The 25,038-nt window shown below is 39.1% G+C and overlaps 1 protein-coding gene across 1 annotated transcript in view; it reads left to right on the top strand.

Moving 5' to 3' along the window:
* The window catches only part of LOC306758125 (receptor-type tyrosine-protein phosphatase mu), a gene marked incomplete at its 5' end in the record, with an annotated part of 173,186 nt that overhangs the window by 11,656 nt on the left and 136,492 nt on the right, over positions 1-25,038 (top strand). The window contains one exon of the mRNA XM_079243337.1: positions 24,713-24,835. Coding sequence (XP_079099463.1) covers positions 24,713-24,835 — 123 coding nt within the window. The remainder of the gene's footprint in view (positions 1-24,712; positions 24,836-25,038) is intronic.

Here is a 25,038-nt window from a genome sequence, read left to right as displayed (position 1 = left end):
GAAGTGACAGATCTAACCCAAGTCTGTGATCTGGCTGTCCTCGACGACACGGGAAGATCAAAGACGGCAAAAACATTTACATAAAATATTATGTATGAGCTGTAATTAGTGCGTGCCTCAGCAGTGACAACAGAAAAAATGTTATTTTGGCTGGAAGATGAAAAGAAGGTGGCTTAGATTTATAATAACCAGGTCTTAGCTTTAGAGTCACATTTTTAATTGTGGAAATCCCCAAAGATTGTCCACCTGACTTAAAAAAAAAGATAGATTAGGATTAGTTTTATTAATTTTTTAATGCATTCCTGCACATTCATTTTCTTCAAGATAATTAGTGTTTTACTTTCATGACTGGCCTCATAATTTCATATGCCCCAGTGTACTGCTGCAACTCTGGCAATGCATATCTTTTAATCACCCCTCTACCAACTCTGCCATGTGAAATTAGGTTATTTCATCCTCTAGATTCTATTCAAAATCCTGTGTATTTGTCATATTGTATCGGAGCACTTGCTGTGATTTAGAGTGAGTAATGCAAAATCTTTTCTTTAGGCACAAAGGCTTTTTTTTTTCTGAACTCTGGTACAATGTGTTACCATATTTATTACAAGTGGGATTTTTTTTTTCTGCAGATGTGTCAATTGGCAAGGCTGTAAGAAAAATCTTTTTAATGCCTGTGCTACAGCATGTCATTAGAGGCAATTTCCCCACCACAAAGAGGGTCAGCAGTGGAGGTCGCATTGTTTTGTGCGCTCATTGGGCTATTATCTAGAACTGTGCAAAAAGACAGTTTTTGAAATTCGGTTTGAAATTGTTATAAGTAGCTTGACGAGGTGGAAGTTCATCTTACGCACTTGTAAAAGAGGCCCATTTTCAGAAATTAAATGTTATGCCCTCAGATATGAACTCCTTATCTCGAGCTAATACTCCAGCACACACGCTGTGGAGCTCTTGGATTGACGAGGCATCAAGGCTTATCTGCCAGTGGGAGGAGCTGACATTTACTCTAGGAATTCACCTTTGCTCCCTGCCTCTGGATTTATGATATTGCTCTGATCATTTTCCTTACATTCTTTCATCACTCTATCAGAATGTGACTTTCTGTGGTGGCTTGTAAGCTTTGACTTCTGAGTCACCCAAGTTGTCTGATTACTTTAGCTTTAGACAATGGGTTGGAAACACCCCCCCCCCCCAAAAAAAAAAAAAAACGGTATTTTAGATGTTCATATTAGGTCTGCATTGAGGCCTTCTGTGATAGCGTTGGTCTGCATGCCAGATGAGCCACTGGCTGCAGCGGTGGAACATTTAAACCTTTTGCTTAATTAATGTTTCACCCGAGTTGCTCCAATTCTGTCAATCCCTAATTCCAGAAGGAATATTATCCTTTGCCCGTTAATAAGTTTTTAAACATCTTTTCAATTTACTTGGGAATATGTTGAGATTTGCTTAACGTGTTTAGTGTATCTGCTTTATTACTCTCATGGGGGGCAGTCTGCAGCAGGGTTGGAATGCTTTTCTTTTTTGATATTTAGGAAATATTTCTGAGGAATGTTTTCCTTTTTCATTTATTCATTGAATCTTACACACTAAAGAGAACTTGTCCTTGGATGTAAGTGGTCTCTGAAACAGTGGACACACTAAAACCTGCTTTAGATTGATAGAAATTTGAAACATTTGCTGTAAAGCTTAGCCCATCACCTGAACTCGCCTTCGTGTGTCTCAGTTTCTTGAAATGTTGTGTAAAATTGCTCACAGTTTAGGTCCAAAGACAGGCTGAATTCCACTCCAGTGGTTAGGCATGATGCTAGCGTTCCCTAATATCTTGCAGCACATAGTCTGATGCTCAGGATCCGTAGTAACGAGGTAAACACTTGAAATGCAGATAATTCCTCTGAACATGCACGCTCTATTAGACAGATCACATTTTGTTGTTGCTCTGTGTGCTCTCTGAGCTGAGCGAGTGGTTTTTGCTGGCAACAAAAGAGTCTCATATTAACCAGAGAACTCTTGAACAGTACCAAGCAAAGCAAACAAGCAATGATAATCCCACATTTAGTATTTCTAGCACACCTCTTCACTGTTTGAATCCATTCTTAAGTTATTAAATTGTTCAGGCAGTCACTAAAGACCAACATATCGTATACGATAAGCTTCACAACATCTGTTGTATCTTGGTAATTGCCGACTGAGGTGTTGACTGGCAGAAACAGCAACCCATAAGGGGGTAAACGTCAAATCCGAACACAACATAAAAACAAAACGGTTCAAGTCAAAAGGTGTGTGTGTTTCACAAGTTTGAACCACTTATAGCCTGCACTTGTAGACTTTTTGACAAACTTAGCCCAACCCTCGATATCAACATGGCAGAGGAAACCAGCTGTCGCCCTTCCGTGCACCTCTGCATGTTTTCCTCACACTGATGCTGCTGACGCCTCAGGACATAACGTGGGCCTCTGGAGTAAAGGTATCTCCGGTGCAGAGACAGATCATCGGAGACAGGGAACACTTGGGAAGACGGATACTTCAGCCAGGCGCCGGCTGCCATTTAACAGTCTCACCCTGCTTTGAACTGACATTTCTGTTTTACCATTTCTCGTGCGAGTCATCGCCCCCACTCTGCTGCTGTCATCGTAAACTAGTATACAGACAAAAAAAAAAGTGGGAAGACTGGAAGTGATAAGCTTATTCCAAAGCGTAAACACAACTTGCAGCCTCGCAGTGTGTATCGCATGTCTTTGAATTGTCCTTCTTCTCCAGTCAGCCAGAATTGGGATTCTGCAGAAAGTGTGATGCAGCTACACTCCCAAGAGAGAGCGGTGGGCTTTATGAGCCCCCTGCAGCCAGGCCAGGTGCTTCTCTTCCAGTCATGGGGGCAGCGCAGATCTGGGGTACCACGGGAGTGAGGATTGACACAATAACATAGCATATACCGGTTCCCTGCACCATCAGGCTCCACGGCCACACAGCTTAATCCTCTCTCCATGAGGGCATAGCTGAAACACTTGCTCACTCCTCTGTCGAAACAAGGGGGTTTTGTCAGCCATGAGGGGTGTTGCATCTCTCCCAGTCACTGCCAGCGGAAGCACCACAACTGCCTGCCAATGCCTTAGGAAAAGAAAAGAATACCCAATATGCATATTATTCTAATACTAGCCGTCAGTGCCAGGAATTACTCGGCATGATAGCATAATGAATGCAGTGCCTTGTAGGTTTCTACATAAAGCTGTTTTGCCACTTCAATGAATAATTCATATACCAGCCCAGAGGCAATGAATCAACCAGGCAAGAACTAAGAAAATTAGCTTCTAATTAGTGTTTATTTATGGCAGCAGTGTGTTTTGCTCTTAATCCTGATGTCAAAAAAGAAAAGTTTTGGTGACCTCTTAGACCTTGGTGATACAAATGAACAGAAGGGACGAGAGCAAAAAGAAGTCTTGTCTGTTGGGTGAGTCAGATGACCCCTATGTCTGCGCTGCCCCCTTCCCCACCCTTAGTTGGGTTATTGGTCTGTCTGACTCCTGTCTCAGCCAGCCTCCAGACATACGGTATTAAAGTCAGCCTCTCAAAGCAGATTGATTTCATCTCACGACACATGATGTGTAAGGGACTTTGTTGACTGAAGGGATGTGATGCGAGGTTTTGATGCTGCCACCAGTGAGCTAAACCTCCATCTCCTTGGAGCGTTCAGCCCCCACCATCGCCATCTCCTCCACCACCACCACCCCCAGGCTGTTCCTCGCCCAGCGCACTGGCAGCCTGCCCAGATACATTGGTAGTCGTTAGTTGTCACTGGAACGATGTGACACGTCGCTCTGATTCGCAGGGACTGTTGTTGAAAGTGATCGCTCCTGCCAAAGAGAAGCCCTCACCATGGATAAATGGACACTGAACAGCATGTGAACACAGAGATAAAAATGGCAGAGAGAAAATAAACTAGTCAGCCTCTGAGACTAGCCTGGTTTTTGCAGAACCAGAAGCTTTGGGGCTGGTAAGCTGTTGCAGAGATGGATGGAGAGTTTTTTAGATTCTCTGCTCTTGTTACTGATTTCTCCAATTTATCTCTCATCATGTTAAAAAAAAAAAAAAAAAGAAAAGTAGAATGCAATCTCAAGGTCAGTCAGTGGAGAAGATGTCTCCAGTCAATTCAGTCAAAGACAGACATGAATGTAGGATGAGTTTTATAAGAATCAGACAAGCTGCCGACAGGAGGATAGAAAGGAAAAAAAAAAAGGACTTGTCAGAGATTCATAAGGATAACTCCATAGCGGCTGCTTTCTGCTTTTCTTCCTTTTGTTAAGCTGTGATTGAGAGGAAATATGCTGCTGTGGACGTCTCGTCGAAGGCGCTTTTCATGAGTTCCAAATGTGGAGTTTTAGAGCTGCAGTGACTCAGACATTGTGTTAGGCAGATGATAAGGAAGGCCAGGTAACAGACAATGTCTTCGCTTCGTCTGACTTGTGGGATAAGTTCTGCTTGTGTGTTAAGTTTAGCTTTTACAAAATCAGGTTCAGAGGAAGTGAAACTAATTGAAAGACTCCCAAGCACAATTTAAAAATAATGCAGTGTAAAAAGTAAGACTCTTTCTCTATGTGTCCTTTCACCTACACATTTTATACTCTGTCATTAAGGACTAAAACTTATGAAGAATGACTGTTGTAGATCGACTGCTGGGCTTTGAGGGTTTTTCTCTTTTGTGCTATATTTAGGGTTGTGCTGTAAATGGAGCAGGTGTGTCATTATGCAGCATAATAACCCGTTACCTGTCAGATATCATCGTCTCTCCCCAGTCTTGAAGGTGCTTCTCTTGGCATGATTATGATGTATTTTGTTTGGTTTATATAATACCTTTGATTTATATTTGTTGAGTTGGCAAATACTTTCATATAAAATCTGACTGCATTTGTAACCCTGCTAATGATGAGTCTCAAACACCACATAATACACACATATTTTATGCATGTCTGTGTCAGCAGTGCATGATTTTGTCTGCAACATAAGGAGTCAAACAGGCATAAGCAAACACGATTTCCTGATTAAAATTCAGGAGCAATCATAACGTGCTTATCAACAGTGTTGGGTTTTTGTTAAATGCAGAGTTTTATGCATCTCCAATTGGAAAAAAATGGGGGAAAAGCCTTGACTCAGTTACCAGCAACCGCCCATGGAGAAACTAGTGCAAGAAATGTATTACAAAGTCTACTAAACATAGTTGAGCAACTTTCTGATTATATTTCTCAGCATATTCTCTTTGATTCAGTCTTCCTTATAGCTCCATAAAATATTTTACACATACTTTGTACATTGTTTTGTACTCTTGGCTCATTTAAAGCAGCACTTAGGTGGCCCCTAAGGTAAATTTGGCATCTATCATGTGATGCTCCAGGCTGGAACCCTATGTTATAAAAAGCAGTTTCTCAGCCCCAGGATGCTGCAAGGCAGTGGTGGTCCCAGGAATGCGCATGTTTAAATGTCTGTGCCATCAAAATGAGTCAGAAATGCAGAGTTTTATAATGGATAATTTTGGTAGTTTGGCTTTAATCTGCCATCCCATTCTCATACATTGATTACTTTACAGATTTTTTTTTTCTCCCTCATAATCTAAGTGAGCAATTTCAGCCATGCAATAATTTTATTGCAAGCCACACTTTGCAACAGGCATCTAATGAACTTCAGAATGGATTCATGTTTGATGAATGTACGCCATATGATAAACACCTGCTGAATCGTAGCAGACTGTGAGGTGAGTTGAGCAAGCATTGCATTACTGCCAATGACTGCTCCATTTGCTATGGTGTGTGTTGAAAAGTTTTTGCTACTCATTTTCAGAGCCGCAGTTCACTTGTGTCAGGTGTGATGCTCCTGCTTTGTAGGCGTAAGGATAGGAGGTGTTGTATGGCAACGTTTAAAAAGTTCTGCTCTCAGATTGTTTATAGAAAACTTATAATGCAAGCTTCAACTCTTTAAAAAGAAAGCTTGGTGATGAGAGAATACAGGTGCAGAGCACGAAGGGCTTGAATAAAGAGATTAACTGAAATAAAACCTTAACATCTCAACAACCCCCACCAGGTTACTTGATAATTACTGTGTTGCAGAAAATGCATCACACCAACAAATTGCTTAGGATTTCTTGAACATTGGGTTTGAAATGGTGCGAAATTTTGACATTGTGTAAAATACTCCACCCTGTTTTCGTGGTTTGCTGTCAGATCTAGTCTGTTAGTTGGGGAGTGGAAACTTGTTGACTTATTTCAGTGTCCCCGTGTCATCTTTCATGCCACAGGGATGATGTGATTCTGTTATGAGTCATACTGTGCTATCATGTCTTCTCCTGAAATTTCAGGCTAGACAGCTCTTGTCACAAGCCATTGTGGGTTGTTCCATCAGGCTGATGTCTGCGAGCTTACGTTGTGTTCACAGCCAGTAATTAGCCACAGCCCTACAACCCCCAATAACGCAATTATATATGTGGCTGCTGCTTTCCCTCACACCCACAACAATAATGAATGAACTGCAGGTTAATGAAATGTGTGTGTGAAATAGAAGATGCCTCTTGAAAAGTTTCACACATCTAATTCATTAAGAGATGAAGCCTGAGGCACAATCCACAAAAAATTGCTCCAGTACTAAATGTATCCCTTATTTTGCAGCTTCTCATTTTAATTATTAGAAAATGAAGCTTGTTAATGTCAAAATAAGGCGCCAATTGTTAATTTTGTGCACAAGATGGACAATACATTTTCCCTGCTTCCTTACGGAGTTTCAGCTGAATGTTAAGATTGTCCTTGTAAGGAACAAAAGCTCTCCAGGTGCCAGCAATCTTCATATTCAGATTTCTCATCTAGAGGTTTGGGATGTTTGCCAATTCTCAATCTTTTAGGTAAGTTTAGTAGTTTTGTGCATTGCTTGTTGGGGTATGCATATGGTTCATCCCAAGTGCCAGTGTGCTAGTTAAAATTTTCAAATGCTTTTGCTTCACAGAACTCATGTTTATATTGGGAATAGCAACAATTTTAATTGCTGGAAAGAGAAATTCAGAGGCTTTCAAGCCGGCACATGCCCCCCCCCCCCCCCCCCCCCCCCCCCCCGCCCCCTTCACTTTTGTAGTGTTAGGTCAGCTCACAAGATGGTCACGATGTAAAATTCCTTGTTACTTTTTCACTTAAACATCTGTTGTTGGAGTACTACACACTGCAGCTTTTGCAGAGGACCATATTTTGTTAAATGCACTTTCTCATATTCATCTTGCCATATGGAGGCAGACGGCACAAGGTTAAAAACAACAACAACACAACCGCCAGAGTAGTGTCTGTTGTCAGTGGTGAGAAATGACTTCCTAGGGTTTTTTTTCAGTCTCCATCTGATGGAACTAAATACTCATTAACATGCAATTGCAGCTTTGTACACGAAAACACGACGAATGTAAAACAATCCTTCTCATCTTCATCGCTTTACTCAGGCCATCTGATGAAAACAACATGTTTGCATACCTAATTTAGGGTACATACGACCATCTGTAGCTTGTGCACCTTTGTAAATTCATTAAATACAAATAACAGATGACTGCTGATGATGCAGGAATAAGTGAAGAGGAGAAAACATGGAATGTTTTGTAAGTTCTTAATCACAATAATAAGTTCAAATAAAATATTGTTGTTGTCTTACTATGCAGATATCAGAACTACTAGTTTAAAGATAAAAAAAAGAAATCCAGCATAATTTGGTTTAAAATTCACTTTTTGACAATGTTAACCACATTTGGAAGGTGTTCAGTTCTTCATTCTTCATTTTACGCTTCTGGTAACTTGTCCTGCATCGAGACATCATTTAGTCATTTAGTTGCAATGTGGTGCCATTAGTGACCTGATCGACCTGAACATAGAGTTTGGGAGTGAGAATAGACAGACTTTCTTTCCAGATGATTATATATTCAGAAAGGTCTTGTTTAGATCATTATGAGTTTTTCAAAACAAACTCCTGGTGAGGCTGTAACACAAGGAAAAATTACATTGCTACATTTTCTTACTCTGCAATATATTTTGTGATATGAAAAAATTTTGAAGTTTAATTTATGCTGCACTCCTGCTATCTTGTTGACAATTAACCTGCACCGATCTTACTACTATTTGTGTGTGTTGCAAGTTGTTTCATTGTGCTAGTTACTGAGTAAATGTTTTGTTTTGTAATGTTTTAAATACGACTGCCCACATTGGAACATGTCTGGGCTCCCCATCTGTCTCTGCAGGTCATAATAGATAGATGAACAAATGGAAATATTGAGTTAATTTGCTTCCTGCGTTGCAGGACCTGCGATGTGATTTTTGCACACGTGTACGTTGCAGTGATGATGCTTAAACAATATATTGTGCAGCTCTAATTCCTGGCAAATAATACCTTTAGAAAAATAGCTCAAATTTAATTGAGCTCAGAAACGTGGGAGACTCGAGCTAGTCTGTAGCAGAGCCGTATCTCTGCATCCCCATCAAGGATACTCGGCAGGCAGCATGGAGACCATTCAGCTCAAACCCCTCAAACAGTGTTTGATCATAATGATGAGGAAGCTTGTGTTAGTCTGAAACTCTTTCAGAGGTTGACTTACTTTACTTCGAGTTAACACACACACACACACACACACACACACACACACACACACACTTTCAGAGACTTGCAAATAAAACACATGCTGTCTCTCTACTAACTCATTCCGTTATTTTGGTTAATTATTTGTCACCTGCCACGTTTCAGACACCACATTTCTAATCTTCTCTCTATGTACAGCTGTCTTATTCCTTCCATTATATTCACATTTATGTGTGGAGAAGATTTATGCTGAAGGCCTTTGTTGTGCATTTTGGTGGGAATCTGCCTTCATCACACCTTATGTATGTTTTGTCATGTCATTTAATCAGCTGAAAAGCAGTGAAATGGAAAATTACACTCACTATTCTGAATCAGCTGCAGTTAATGTAAATTGCACTGAACCTGGTATTTGAAACCTCCACATAAAGATGTTGTGGTTAATTTCACATGAAATTAAACTTTTCTGGATGTTATTGCGTTTGCCTTAAATGAGTCATGAAGGCATTTTAATAGTTTCTTTTCTTGATATGAGTTTATTGAAGGTTTTATCTTTTCTTATCTGATACCATCTCCCCTTGTCTTTCTCTATTCTGCTTACATTCATGACAGTGACGAGCCCTGCAGCTCTTGTGTTTTGCCCCTCTTGATTTCCTTGACATTTCTGAGACCATGTCAAAATAGCCCAAACATGGCAGTGAGTGCTTGAGTGTTGGGGTGTGAACATCCCTTTGGCAGCGCTTCTTGTCTTGTGATTGATTTGGCTCCTTTGGCCAAACCGATATAGGTCCAAAGGCCTGTGGGATGGTCAAGTGGGGGCGACGATTCAAAGTGATGTTTGATTTGGTGACACGTCTGCCTGAAAATGCAGATTGAGTATTGAGGAATATCATGACCTTTGTGGTCATTGAAATGGTAACACAACTTTAGAAAGACCCGAGGAGCGAGATTGACACGTAGACAGACAAGCAGTTTTTTATGATTGACCTCAAGCTATCCTGAATAGTTTATCTGAACAAAGCTCATATTTTAATTTTGACGTTGCCTGACCGTATTCTATTAAACTTAATGCAACGGGATATATTTAGTGCAAATGATACTTAATGAAGTCTCAGTGTCGTTGACTGAGCTCCCGCCTGCATCATACTGTTTTGCCACTTGTATAAACTTTACAAATCTGTCAGTTTTCTTGTTAAATGCTTTTATGAAAACAGTCATCACTATAGTTTACCATTATCTTTACAGATATTGCATCTGTGACCATGAGGGAACATGTTTATTGCTCTCGTTTTACTCATGCTGGCTATTTGCATCATCTCCAACAGTGTAGTTCCTTTTCTTTTTGTATTACAGAAGCGTAGTATACAATGTTTTACTGAAATAGATCTTTTGCAAGAAATTTCCTTATATTAATATCTGAAGTTTCCTCATTTTTCCAAATACTTTCCATACATTGTAATATTGGTTATATTTTTTATTTGAGATACATGTCATTAATGATTTAATTACTTTAATAAAGTGATGGAATTCAGTTATTCAGATGTAGGTTGCTTTTAAGTTAATCTTCCTCTTCATTTGGACATCCCTTATTCAGAGCCACCATATAGTCATGTCATCTGTCATTTGGTAAAAATAACAAAACTAACAGAATCACAATGTTTCTACTAAAACATGTTATTTTTCCATAACAATCTAAATCAACATGTACAGCTTACAGTTGATGAATTGCACATAATGGATGAGAACAGTATGAAAATACTGATTATATATTTAAGCTATGTTTATTGAGCTGCTACTAATAAGTGATGCATCCTTCTCCGTGAAGACTTATCCGTGAGTCTGTCATGGCTGTGCTGTCTGCTGTATGTGGAAGAAGTGAGAAGAGGAGCTGCCGCTGCAGCACAATTCAGTGGCAAACAATTTCTATTCCTTTTAAATATTCCTGGGAAAATCAAGTCGAGCTGTGTCTCAGCAGCAAAATCTGTAGAATACGATCATGTTCACATGGCAAAATGTTGAAAAGTCACATTCCAGGGAAGATAATCATGATATCTCTGGCTAAATGGGTTTTATGCCATCTGCTGAGCTTCTCTTGATCCATTTTTGTCGTTGTCAACATCATTACATCGTGAACATCAGCATTTCACAACAGAAACTAAGTCAGCGTGCATAGCAGATAGTTTTCTTTTTTCTTTCTTTTTTTTTTATTTAATCGTCACAAGATCATGTGGACAGAAAGTATATGTTGAGTTTAGACTCATTACTGTAGCATGCTGGCTTTTCCATTAAAGTTAAAATTATAAGTTTGCTATTCAGAAAACTGTCAAATCAGAGCACAGAGTTATACCAGACAACAGGTGTGTTTCCATCCCAATCCATGGTTATTCATCAGGAAGTGATTGGAAATAAAAATAAAAGTTTAACACATAAGCATTTTACTTGGCAATCCAGAAGAAAATTTGTGAATCATATTAGATTTTGCTCAATTAATGTCCAAAAAGTAACACCAGTATTTGCTGTTATTTTGATTTTTTCTCTGCCATTTCATATCATGCTATGTTTGCTTGGAGCATCCGCCATCATATGTTGTGCTTTTCAGTAACTTCTCTCAATCTGCGTACACCATTAATGTGCAGTATGTTCTTGGCACTACCTTTGGCAGCTACTGCTTCTTCTTCTGTTGTGTCTGGTCAGCTTGCTCCGAAAGCTGTAGTTATCTACATAACTTAGCTGACATCATTGAAATGTGCTCTTGCACTCGAGTTGCATTGTTACGCCGTCATGTTACAGTTTAATGCACAAACTCATCGAGGAGCTTGAGTTTGTGTCTGATACAAACTTGTAGTTTGAATCTGATGTGTCAGAGCAGTGAGACATAAAATTTATAGGACACTGTGACTTTAAGATAACTTTTGGGTATGTTTGGTGATGTAAACCTACAATTTTCTGTAGCATGGTAACATCTGGAAACACAAAATCATAAACCGACCAATCACAAGGGAGTACTTCCAAGTAACGATGCTGCCAGCAGGGTGCACATCAGGTCTGGAAGATGTGTGTGTGTGTGTATGTGTGTGTGGGTCATCAGTGTATGCCGAGCACACGACACCGCAACCGACTTTATGCAGACGCTGCATAAGTATAAATCCATCTTAAGGCTTCCCTCTTCCTGATCTCAGTAGCATTGTATAAAAGAGATGTTTATATATAAATATCAACACCAGGGTACTTATTGAGTCACAGGGCCAATGTGCTCAGTTCCTGCAAGATTACAGAAAATCAGAGGAGATGTTCTGTTGTCTGTTGTTTTGTTAAGATGCTTTATGAAATCCTCTCAGGGCTCCTATAGTTTGCTTCAGTCTGCACTCATTTGGCCCCCTGCCTCTCTTCACCCTGGCCATCATCTATTGTAAATTTCCTTCTCTGTCAGGTTAGAATGTGCTTGCTCTATGACTTTATACGGACCTGTCACCCCCTTAATGAAAAAAGCTGCAGTGTAACAAGAGATCAGAGAGGTGCTGTGCTTGAGAAATCTTTTTTGCTCCCAACTAATACCTGCAATCATTCACCTGGATGGTGGATCGTAATATTCTCCTGCAGGGCACACGACAGAAGGGGAACCTGAAGCTCTCCCAAAGGAACGCCCTGCTGGAGCTTGAGCTTAATCTAAAACATTAAAGGTTCCTCTGCACTGTGTGATGTGCAAGGTTTTGATAGGGCACTTAAATCAGGAAATAGGTCATGAGCAGTCCTACAATAATTGCATTTAAAAATTAATACTATTAATGAGTCAGGGAATTCCTTTGTATCCTTAACTTATTCAGACCTCTTGACTGTCTGAACTGATAACAAACCAGCTGAAAAGCTGAATTTGTAATGTTGTTCTGTCGCTTTGCATAGTTGTGACCTGTGCATGCGTTATCACCAAATTACTTTCAAGTTATCTGTAAAGAGCTTGGATAGAGGAGATCATGTTGTTGCATTCAGTTTGTCAGGTGAGGGCTTTGCTTTTACAGATTGTCATTTTTGCTGCTATTTTGAAAGAGATATCTTTATATACAAAAAAAGCAGGGGAAACTAGCAGTATCTAAAACAGATGTCCTAGCAGGTAAATGGAAACATTTCCCATCCTGATCCCTGTTCTCCCATGAGAACCCATTCTCTGATTTATCTTTACATTATGCTTAAAGAATAGAAATAGGAATACAGAAGACAAGATCTGCATCAGGGAAAATTCTACACATTAAACTTTGGTGTTTGGGGGACATGCTTATTCTCTTTTCCTGCCAACAGTTGAGCTGAGAGGATCAATACCACTTTGATACCTGTACAGTAAATAAGAGACTGTAGACAACCATCTTGGCATTAAATCACTCTGACCAAAGATAACAGCATCCATCAGCCAGCACCTCTAAAGTTCCCTAATTAATGCATCATATCTATTTATTTAATCTATACAGAACCATTGTTATGTTGCCAAGCAACCACCACATACTCCAGGAAATCACTGAGGCCAGCTCATTTGTTTGAAGGCTGTTTGAGCAGCAGTACAATTGAGCATATAAAATAAAAATGATTCCCTGTTCCCTTTAATGGATTTGGCATTGGGAATGAATTCACTGAATATATATGACAGTCATTAGTTTTCTACATCACTAGCCACGTTTACATTGAGACTTTTACCCCATTCAGTTTGAAATCATCCCAATTTAAGGTTTCAGGGCAGCTGTTTACATGGGAACTAATCTATTCCGATCCGGTGTGTACATGCGCTAACATTTAAGCACAATGCTCCTGTCTGCGTGGAAAGATGTTTACATCACGATTTATCAAAGATGAAGAGGTCTACAAACATTGGCTTGATACTCGTGCACTCTTACTACAAACAGCGAAGAGGAAAAGACATAGAGGATTAAAAACAAACTTTCTGTTGCCATCCATTGAATTTGGTTGTTCGGCGCCATCTTCTGAAGTGATGAAACGTCGCTCGTTGCACGTTTATGTCTGGTTAGAGCATGTGCTGTAAGAACGCAACCTGACAAGTTTCTCATTTAGTGTTTATATGATATTACGATTGGTTTGGGAAAAGGAATAATCCCCCCCCGTGAAAACGAATGTAAATCCTTTCATATTGACACTTTTCATTCGGAATGACGTGTTTACATGGATCATTTTCATTCAGATGGAGCTTTCTAAACTGATTGCAATCGGTATATTTTTTGCTCCATGTAAACATAGCTCATATTGCTCTGCATGCACACATGACATAACCTTAGCCATGTGATTTTTTTTTTTTTTCCATTTCTGAAATGTTACTTTTTATATCTTATTATAAACCATGTTTTTCTCTCAAATTCTTACCCTAATAATACAATCTGACCACTGGTGAATAATAACGCAAAAACCCACCTAAGGCTGAGGTATAAAAGTCAGTCGTCTAGGTCTGCTGTCCTGCAGATTTGGGATGTTTCAAGGTGGAGCACACATAAATCAGATTGATGGATCAACATGCTTGGGCGGCAGAACTTGACAACAAACTATTGAGGAGAGTTGTTTAACGTGAATCTGATGTGTTAGATCAGTGAGACGTAAAATTTGCAGGACACTTCAAGATAACTTTGGGATAAGTTTGCCGATACAAACCTACAATTTTCAGTAGCATATCCATTTGTGGAGTAATGCCTCTGACCTACGTTCTGTTTTAGGGGATTTTTTAATCTAACAAGTGCAAGTTTTGATATTGTTATAACATAAATTTAAATGGCAGATACTGTAATGCACTAATTAACTATGTAATATTGCTGTTGATGTAAAGTACTTACAAAACTTTTAGCATATCTGTAGCTTCTTTCTTGAGTTAAATATGTACCTTTACACAAAATTAAAAGTTTTCGCTTTTGCAAACAAGAAGCCCAACAATAAACTTATTTTTTATTAAACCTTTTCAATTCTCAGAAAACTTAACAGGCAAATTTCTGTCAGGTTCAAAACATCTCATGGCCTTGAAACTGCCCACACGAGTTTGTTAGAAAATAAATAAACCAAGTACAAGCTGGATATCTCAAGTACTTTAAAGCAACAGATTTCTACAATTCATTAACTCATGCTGATGTGCCTTGGACTGAGGTTTGCTTTGACTCATTTTCATTTTGGAGGAAATGTGTGAACCAGCTTGTCATTTAGATAAAATAGGTTGATTTGCTTCCAAATACTCTTTGACCCCATTTGCTCAGTAATTTTGAGAAAAACATTTTCCCCGACCTACTCAATGCAAATACTTCTTTAACTTCACAACCAGTTCACTCATAATGAAATCCTGAATTTGTGGGAAGCCTCATGGTTTAATTGAACCCATATCCAATCTTGATTAGACAATGTCACCTGCAGGAAAACAAGAAGGAACTTAATTGACCTCAAAGTCGTGGCTAATATGATGATGATTGTTTTGTTATATGACTGCATGTCTCATTAGATGCAACCTGTCTGGTTATATATAACTGTAGTAATGTGAGGCTTTATTTTACACTGTGAATTTGATTGCAACATAATTAACAAAAATAGATTTAGGCTACAAGGATAAAATCTTGCAGATGATATTTTATCAACAGCTTCACAGATCAGAGAAATGTCATGGTGCATGCTGATGGTGGCCTTTTTTAGTCTAATTATCTGCTTTGTCTTAAAATGTCATTGCTGGAAGAACTGAGGTTGGAGTTTGCACAGCAACGCAAGATTCCTCCCACCTGTTCTGAGATCAGCATCAACCTGCCTGCAGACTCTGCTGTCGCCAAGCACAAGAAGAGCTCTGCACATGCGGTAAATTTAAAAGCTGGCCTCGGATGCCTCTTGCCTTCCACACCGACTCCCCCTGACCCAGGAGGATTAATCCGGGCCACGGCGCTTCTCTTTCAGGTAGCTGATTTATGAGGCTTCAGCAAAGAGACAAAGGGTCTGACTTTGTTTGAAGTGTGCAGGTGAAGACCCCACGATGGCACTTTAAAAAAGCTCCCACTGGGACTGAAATCTCTTGAGCCACACCTGTCAAGGCAGAGCTCAGATCCTCACAGCAACCTTTCACCTGCACTGGCATCCACCTGTGCACCATCTGACCCCGTCAGGTGTTCGAAGCTTGATGTAACCGAACGGCCAGAGGTTGCGTTATTGACAATATGTCTGCACAGGAGCAAATTAATGATATTTTACCAAGATGATAATTCTGCCTGAACGTGCAGCCGTATGGCCTAGATTTTCTCTGCTTCTCAAGAGGGATTGAGTCTTTCTTCTGTTCTTTTACGATTTCTAATTAGCTGTAGCGTTTTCGCAGTACTTTGACATTCAACCTTGAATTATTCCCTCTTCCAAACATAAAACAAGCATTTGTTCCAGTTCTGAAAAACCAACAAAGCGTGTTAATGTTCTTGTTTATTCCATGATCAAACATAATCATTCTGTCCTCTAGAGGAGATCTCCCCCCGGGCTGATTTCTGGCATTGTTGCTTGCATGTTTGACAAATTAGACTCTGGGAAACTCAGGAAGCGTGAGGGGGAACTGATACTGACATTAGTACTTTATCCTTTTATGTTACACTATTCAGTCACAATTCAAAGGTTTGTTGACTTAGTAGGTTTTTGGAGGATTAAGGAGGTTCTATTTAAAGGGTCATCCACAGTGGAATAGATGTGTTCAGGGTTTTTTTTTTTTTTTTTTTTTTTAAACAACTGATTACAGAATAGGATCTTCTCCCCTGTCTACGCGTGGATCCATCACAAAAAAGCTTGGAGTTTCCCAGTCTCTTATTATGTCTGTTATTGATTGAGGCTTGGCCAAGAGACCCATCTCACCTGGATCCGATGTGAAACTAAGCTAGTGGACGTTTTTATTTCCAAGTCTTGCAATATTGAACTAAAATTGTGAATCGATGCAGAGTGTTAATTCCACTTTAAACTGCCCTCAGAAGTTGATTTTGCAGCACAGAACACACATCAGCAATAGCAGTGAGTTCACACACAGCGGGATGTTTCTTTTGTTTTCATTTTAAATATCTGACAAGCAAAGTCTCCTCACCTCACTGATCAAATTGCATCTTCTCCTCCGTTGTTTTAACTTGTACAACAGACAAACAGTGGTTTTAATAAAGCGGCTTTTATGCTCAGTTACCATATCATTCCTAGGGGCATGCTGAACAGCAGGAAATGGGAACCATACAAGCCTATTTTTCTCTGTCAGGCATTAAGCTGAATAGGAAACGGCATTATTTTCTCTCTCTGGAGTGCAGAGGCACTGAGGCAGATCGACTGTAGTTCTTTCTGTTTGTAAAGCTGAGACTGAGGATGCTGGGAAGTCATTGTTAACTAGCCTTGTTGCTGTCAAGCCAGAGACAGGATACATGAAAAGCCACATTGTGTGTAAACTAAACACTCTGCAAAGCAGGTGGTTGTCCTGAGTTAGGCATATTCGCAGAATTTGACCCTTGAAACATGCCTCCAGGAGATAGCTCTACATTTCCTGGAAATTTTGTGGCAAGCTGTAATTCGAAATACAAATTAAAATCTGCTCAATGTTTTGTGCTAACACTGAAAAATACTTCCATGCAAGCAAACCTGAAGTCCTCATTTTTATCACTTAGGGGGAAAATGACAATAAGGATCTTCCATGTCTCTGAGTTAGAATCCATATTCATCTTAATTGGTGTCTGGCAGGTTATACAGAATGGAGATGGATTTGAAGTCATTTACTGGAAGTTCTTGACAGGCGTAGTGGAAGAGAACGTCAAGCCCTGTGTCGGCACACATAGCCTGGAAATCATCTGTCAAAATTTAGCATATCTAAGGAGAAGGCTGCCTGTCATCTTTGATGTACATCTAACCGTGCACATAGGCGTGTTTGATCAGGAGCTATCTTATACTCCTGATGTAAAGCACATTCATCAAGGTATTATGTTGACAAAAGGGGAAAAAAGCCCATAAAAGCAAAAAGGAATTTGTAATGACAGGAGCTTAAGCTAAACACAGTGTTGGGTAGTTTCCTTTTTTCTCTCTCTTTTTTTTTTTTGGTAATTAATTTGTGCACAGTATTGCAAAACAAGCTGCTTTCGAAGACAATGTTCACTTTTTTGCCCGCATCTTGCTTCACCATGTTTGATGTGGTTTGTCGTTTTCCTTTGCAAAATGTTGCTGACAAGCACATGGCTGAACCAAGCAGATTATCTGTGGAAATCTTCAGTCTAACTTCTTTATTTCCCTTCAAATCAATGTGGGGAACAGCAAGACGTGATTGATAATGATATTGAGATTGATTGTCTAAATCCCTTCCCACAGTTCAAAGTCCCCAAACAGAGTATATATACATGCAATTCAGTGCAGAGATAGAACTTGGCAGGAGCTGCCAATAGATAAGTGAAATAGGGCCAGAGTGAAAAGGCCTATCAGTCCCTAAGGGGCTTAGCTGCAGGATTCTGAAGCTCTAAACTGGCCGTGGTGGAGGGAGATAGTCGACATTGGTTTTAAATTACCCAAGATTGCCTTGTGGTTTCAGTCTGTGGGGACGCCTGCAGACAAGATGTTTGTTAAAACAAGTGCAGACACTAAGGCAGATTGGGACGGAGGGCAGACCTGCCATTTCCCAGCCCAACAGAACAGGTTGGAAAGCTGGTAATTGCAGAATTGGCAGTAGAGCTAAGGAGGTCTTGCGGCAATGATATCTGCCACTGGGATTAGGCAAGTGGCATTGCTGAAAAAAGGTATCAGTATCATCTCTTGGAGGATATTTGATCGTATGCATTGCAGACTGCTGTGAACATACCAGTGGCACCATGTGCTTTCTTTGCAACATGGATAAAAATGACAGATAGATGTAATGTATCCTGTCAAATGAATATGATACTCAGTGTATGAAACATTGAACAGCTGGATTTAAATAATATATAGAATGTATATAAAAAGAAATAAAACAAAGACAGCATTAGTTTATTTCAGAGAACAGATTTTGGAAACACAACGATGAAACAGAAAGCAGGATTTTGAAACTCTGATTAAGTAGCTTTTTTCGTGTTTTCTCAAATGTACAAAATCAGTTAGTAGTTATGTTAATTATTGATTAAATATATCTTTTTGCTGTCTTTTTGCTGTGCAGTTTAAATGGTACCACCTCCTCAGAATAAGGTGCCAGTATGAAAGCAAATAAGATGGAATTTCTCAAACATGGACAAGAAGTTTTTACATTTTTAGGATCGGGAAAAAAATTAATGTCAGCCTTCCAATTATTCAAAACAAAATGTATATTCTTTTCTTTTACATGGAAAGCACTAAAGACAGAAGTTTTTTTTTTAATTTTTTTACTAAGTTTCACAATTTCAATGCAGAAGAACAGAATTTATTTTTATTTACCACCTCAACACAAATCTACGTTTTCAGTCCTCCATTTTCATCCTTCCCCTTTTTATTCTCTGGCATTCAGGGCACATCTCGCCACTACAGTACCAAACTTTCACATACACAAACACACAGCTTTTATGGCCAGAAGTTTACTTTTGTTACAGGTGCAATAACAAAAGGCCTTTTAAGTCTGACTTGAAAATCTTTAGGAGAAATTGGCTCCAGCATTGAGGGGCTGAGATATTGATTCTGGCCTCTGGCTTGGTCCAGGAAAAGATGGATAGATTTCTTTTGAAATGCACTCTGTGTGAAAATATAAAGACTATTGTGTGTTCTCACTCAGGAATAAATTGTTTCATGACATATCTAGGGCCACCTTTTAAGCGTCAAGCCCCTTGCTTCTCTTGAAAGGGGAATGTTGACAGGGTGGAGCACATTCATCTGTGCTCCCAGACTACCCACACCTCATAGAGGCTTTTATTGAAAGTTAAATCTCCTTCAGAGAGTTGGCAACCTCTCATTGGAATATCTATTTCAGCAGCTGCTGAGGCTGATTATATGGGGTTGTGCCAAACACTGGCAGCAATATACACCTCCTGCAGAGACAAGAACTATTATGATGCTATTGACTGATGCGTTCATCTGCATGAATTTGTACAGTCTCTTGACTAAGTAGCTCTTGTTTCATGCAACATATTATGTGAGCTACACTTTGCTTCCAGTCTCTAAAGCTCATAATGGTGAAGTTACATGTTTAAGGAAGCTTGCGATGCCATGTAATCTGTGCAGGAACATGGTTGCTTTGGTGTTTACCCTGGTGCATAACAGGCCAATAAAAGGTTGCAGGTGTTATTGGAGAATTTCCCAATACTGACACCAAGCGCCTTGTCTCACAATCAGAGCAGTGCAAATTGATTTATTGCTTGTTCACACCCTGTTACCCTGTCTTAATGGTAGCACGTCTTCACAGCAACGGCCAGAATAAGTAAAGCAACATTGCTTTCTTTCACCCATTGTTTTTTATTATGGGATCCATAAGAAAAAGAAAACACTTTTAAAGCGTGTTTACTAGGGATGGACCGATGTTCCGATCCGATACCAATATTTGAAATTTGTATATCTGCAGATAGTGATATTTGCCGATACCAAATCTGTTTATGAGAACATTATTGTGACTATGGTTATTATTGCTGTTACAACTGTGTAAGATTTCATTAGGTTGTAATACATTACCCATTCTTTCTCAAGTTACTTTAGCAATACAAATGTAATATGATTACAGATCTAACAATTTCAACAAGTTTGATTTTGATTTGGTACATTTTACCTAAATACAACTATAAATGTGTAGATTTGAAACAAAAATCTTGCTTTTAGTGTAACAAAAAATGTCACAATTTAACATTCAATGCATTTATTTCTTTTAAACATGTCCGAAGCATGTCATCAAACACATCTGCACTAGCTTGACTAGTGTGGTATCGGGTATCGATTGTGGTATCTGTACACTTTTATTAATACCAAGTACGAGAACACACGCTTGGTATTGAGCCGATACCGATACTGATATCGGTATCAGTGCATCCCTAGTGTTTACAGTATAATTGCATTCTTTATCATGGATTTACACATCGTGGATTTGACTAAAATCAGACAGCTTCTGGCTTCACATATTGGCATCACATTAGTGTCCTTGTTTGAATAGATGAAAAGAAAACAGTGAGTAAATAACATCCTTTTTTGTTAATCTACCGACCATCTAAAATGTATGCAGAAAAAAATGAGCAGTTTTTAATGTCTTTTGTATTCAGATGAAGAAAATAGTTAATAGAACAGAACTGGTAATGATGTCTTTGAAGGGATGAGTTTTCAAAGCAAGTCTTCCCCTTCATTTTCCTCATTCATTATTAAACCCTGACTTTTTAAAAAATGATTAAACCTATTAGATTAAGCAGAAATTGGGTTTTTCTTTTTGACTATTCTTTCTGAAGACTTTCCTCTTGTGTTCAGAAATCTCCCTCCACTCTCACTGACTCTAAATACGTTTTACCCCTTGCCAGCTCCATCAATTTCAATATCAAACACTAATAAAAGCCACCTTTTTGGGTCTATTTGAGGGCCACAATGCTGCAAAAGGAAGGCAGGTGGCGTAGGGTGGAGGTGTGAAACTTGAGTCAAAATATTGATGGAGTCAAGCCAGTCCTTGTAACAGTGCAGCCAAAGACTTGTGTTGATGTTCTCCATGCTACATCTTGGCAGCGCTAACATTTTTATTTATTTAGAGCAGTTTGAACTTAAATTACATGATCTCTTTGACTTTTATTACAGATTATTTCCATGAAGATGGAAAACAAAAAGAAACTTTTTGAATTTTGCTTCTCTACACATCATGGGATTTATTGCATTTTAGGAGCTTTAAGAGCATGCAATTTGAGATTTCACATTTCTTTGCAAAAATGGCAGATATTTTGGAAAAAGGTTTTAGGCTACCAGTTACTTTTGCCTTACACTTACTCTGTGCTACAGGTTGTTCAGGCTGCACATTTTTATACATTGAGCAAATGAAGTAAGTATTGCCCTATAATAAGTTCCTGTTGTCTGTTGTCTTTCTGTCCTCTTCCCCCCACACAGCAGAGGCAGATGGCTGCCTGTCCTGAGCCGGGTTCTGCCGGAGGTTTCCTTCCTGTTAAAAGGGAGTTTTTTTCCTTCCCACTGTTGCCAGTGTGCTTGCTCAGGATGGGAGATTGAGTTGGACTCAACTCAATCTGTTGGTTTCCTTATATAGGCTGTTATGAATTGGCCTTCATTATGTTTTCCCCTCTGTCTGTAAAGCATCTTGAGATGGCATTGCCGTGATTTGACGCTATATAAATAAAGTTGAATTGAATTGAATTAATAAAATGGCACAAAAGAGCTGTGGAATGCTATTAAGCTTAGCAATATACCTATAGCAATATATAAAAAGTATTCTATATGAAGAATAATTTGCCAAATGATGTGTAGAAATGCATTTAAAGTAGGAAGCACTTTGCCTGTGGGAAATGTAAATACCAGCTTTGGAATTTACCTTTCTGTGTTTTTTCTAAGGTCTGTACAGTAATATAAAGATCTTTAAAAGGTGCACATGGTTCAAGGGTCTGAAAAATAAAGCCAGCAGAGAAATGCCTTAGAAAAACCTGGTTTATTTCAAGTGACCAGCAGGGGAAAACTCTAGTGGGAAAAATGAACCTGATTATTTAAAATTCTGGAAGTAAAAATTCCACTTTGCTCAAGATATGTCAGCTTAAAACCTATTCCTTGGGACTTTTTGTGTTCCATATATTGTCAATAAAGGTAAATTAGACAGTCAAAAAGGAGAAGCTCACTGGAAGGAGCCAGCTGAAGTGGCTTTGACATCTGGTCAGGTGCCTCCCATGGGAAGTATTATATGTACATGTTCCAATAAGGCAGCCTCAAGGACTGACTGGAGACTCAGGACTCACTGGGGAGATTATGTCTATTGGCGTAGTCTGATAGGATAGGAGATAGCTCCTTATAAAAAGGAGATATGTCCTCACATTTTTCTTTTTGGGGTTTTTTGTATCCAATTTTACCTTATTTCAGGTTTGACTGTGGTAGCATGGTTCCATTTCAAAAGTATTAGGCCATGGGCCAGAAGGGTTGGAAGAGCAACAGCTGTTGCCTCCACCATTGTTAACTTCAGTACCTTAGGAAGAATGCCAACCAATTTCATGGGAGTATCTAGATCACATACGATTGTATGGGCTTTGTATACAACCTTAAATGTCGCCCTTCAGGAGCCTCCAAATTTTGAGCAAAACGAATTGTAAACTTCTCAGATTAACATCTATCATTTAGGTACGATGCCTTTTGTTAATCCTTGTTAAACGTTTACAACAACTTGATTCAGGTATTTTATTTACATACAGTTGTTTTGCCATTGTCTGAGAGCTCTGGTACTGGAGAGATTCTTTATGATCCTGACAAGTTCCACGTCCATGCCAATTCCCAAGAACCAAAAACTGTTGTTGTGCTTCATCGTTTTACAAAGGCATGTATATGTGTTTTGCATGCATTTGTTTAGTGAGGTTAAGACATACAACAATGAAAAACCTCAATTTTCCAGAGCAGCAGATTGTTTTCATTGCACCTAAATGTAAGATCATTCAGCTTCTTTAATATGAATGGTGCTCGTAAACATGCAGATGATTGTTGTCAACAAACTTCACAATGTCTGCAGTCATGAATATAGTCAGCAGAAGGGTGACAAGCTTACAATGCCCTGGGGCTACTTTGTCAAGAACTAGAGCAGAATACGCAGCACCACCAGTCAAAAGTTTGGACACACTTTCCCCTTTAAATCCTATGGGAAAGTGTGTCCAGACTTTTGACTAGTAGTGTGTGTGAGCACCAGCCATTGTTTATCTGTCTGTGGCCATGATCAAAGTAAACATGACTGGAAGGCAGTATTGCAAATCAAAGAGAGGACAAAGTAGAAATAAATGCAATAACATTTATATTTTGCAATGCTGCATAAAGCATATTATTATGGTACTTAAAAGATTTATCAATAACTGATTACCTTTTAACATTTTTAGACATGTTAAAAGGTAATTTTAACAGTTTTTTTTTTTTTCTGTGCCCATCAGAAAAAAAAACCAGCCAAAGCAACAGATATATCATCAGTGGTTGCCCTGTGGAGCTGTGTATTAATTATCCTGTGTTCTCCTCATTTGGCCACTCATTTGCACATGTACTGTAAATGTCACCAGAGAGATAAATGGGAAAACAAAAACCCCAGCTTGTAGCCTTTGCGCCGCAGAATGTCAGAGGGAGCTTGTAAGAGATGAGATATTGGTTTTGGCCTGGCATAGATTCTGGCTCAAAGGACATTCCCAGAGGCAATAAAATGTGCATGTCATCGTGTTTAGAAACTTATTAGCAATGTGCCAACAAATATTTTCAAATTCACCAATTTGATTAATTTCTGGCAAGGCGCTAAATAGCATACTGCACAGCTGTTACCAGTGAAGAGTGCATGTAATCAGGAATCTGACGCAATGCAGCATCACTTTGTTGAAGTCTTCTGCCCTCTTTGAAAACTACAGAAAAACAGTAATCTTTATATTTATTTGTTTTGTCTTTTATTTTTTACTCAGTATCAACTCTTTCTAGTCACATATTGTTCTCACGTTCATTTTTTTGTAGATTTATGAGTGGATTGAAAAGCACTTTAGGGGGGAAAAAAAAGCTCAACTCTCACATTCTCTGTGTGGCCTTTAAGGTGCGAGGAATAAAGGGGTATTTGTATTAATCGATCACAAGCCAAGTCTAGTTGAAGCCTGGCCCTAATGGCTGCTTGCTGTCATTTTGCAAGCAGCTTGTAAAAAGGATTAGAGTGGCTCTGTGGAGTAAGGACGCATGAACAGCAAAGTTCTGTAGCCGGCAAGGAAAATAAATCAATTTATGCCTGATGGCGGTGCAGTTTGGGAACATAATGTCTAACAATGATGGAGTTTGGACACTTCATACTTGTCATTGTGAAATTGGACTGCCGTGTTGCTAATGATGGTAATGTATGTTGTGCTTCGCCTCCTACAGTAATCCTTCACTCTGTCTCACTTAAATGTATCTCATTGTCTGGCATATTGCATTATGAATACCGCTGGGGAAAAAAGAGAAGAATTTAATTTATGTATTCATTCATTTGAGCAGCAAGTTAATGGAAAAACTGTATAACCATTTAAATTTCTTCCTTTTGACGCAGGCGATTGTAACTTTGAGAAGCCGCTGGCAGCTTGTGGATACAGCCAAGGCCGAGATGATGACCTTGACTGGGAGCAGGCCAATACCAGAGAGAAGACTCCATCAGATCCATGGATGCCCTCAGGTAAGGACAGTGACTCTGGCTCAGTGAAGAAAAACTAAGGCTTCTATAGCCACTCTGAGAACATATCATTACAATTGGATGCAAATTTGAAACTATTTTATGTCAAAAGCAGATAGAAACTGCTTAGAACAAAGATTCTTTATTAATAAAGGAAATTAATTTTCTAAAGTCAGACATCACCTTGTCAAATTAGTTTTTGAGCC

The sequence above is a fragment of the Telmatherina bonti genome (genome assembly GCF_933228915.1).
Source record: "Telmatherina bonti genome assembly, chromosome: 7".
NCBI classification, from domain to species: Eukaryota; Metazoa; Chordata; class Actinopteri; order Atheriniformes; family Telmatherinidae; genus Telmatherina; species Telmatherina bonti.
The sequence above is the reverse complement of the archived record's forward strand: the minus strand, read 5'-3'. Positions and strand labels throughout refer to the sequence as shown.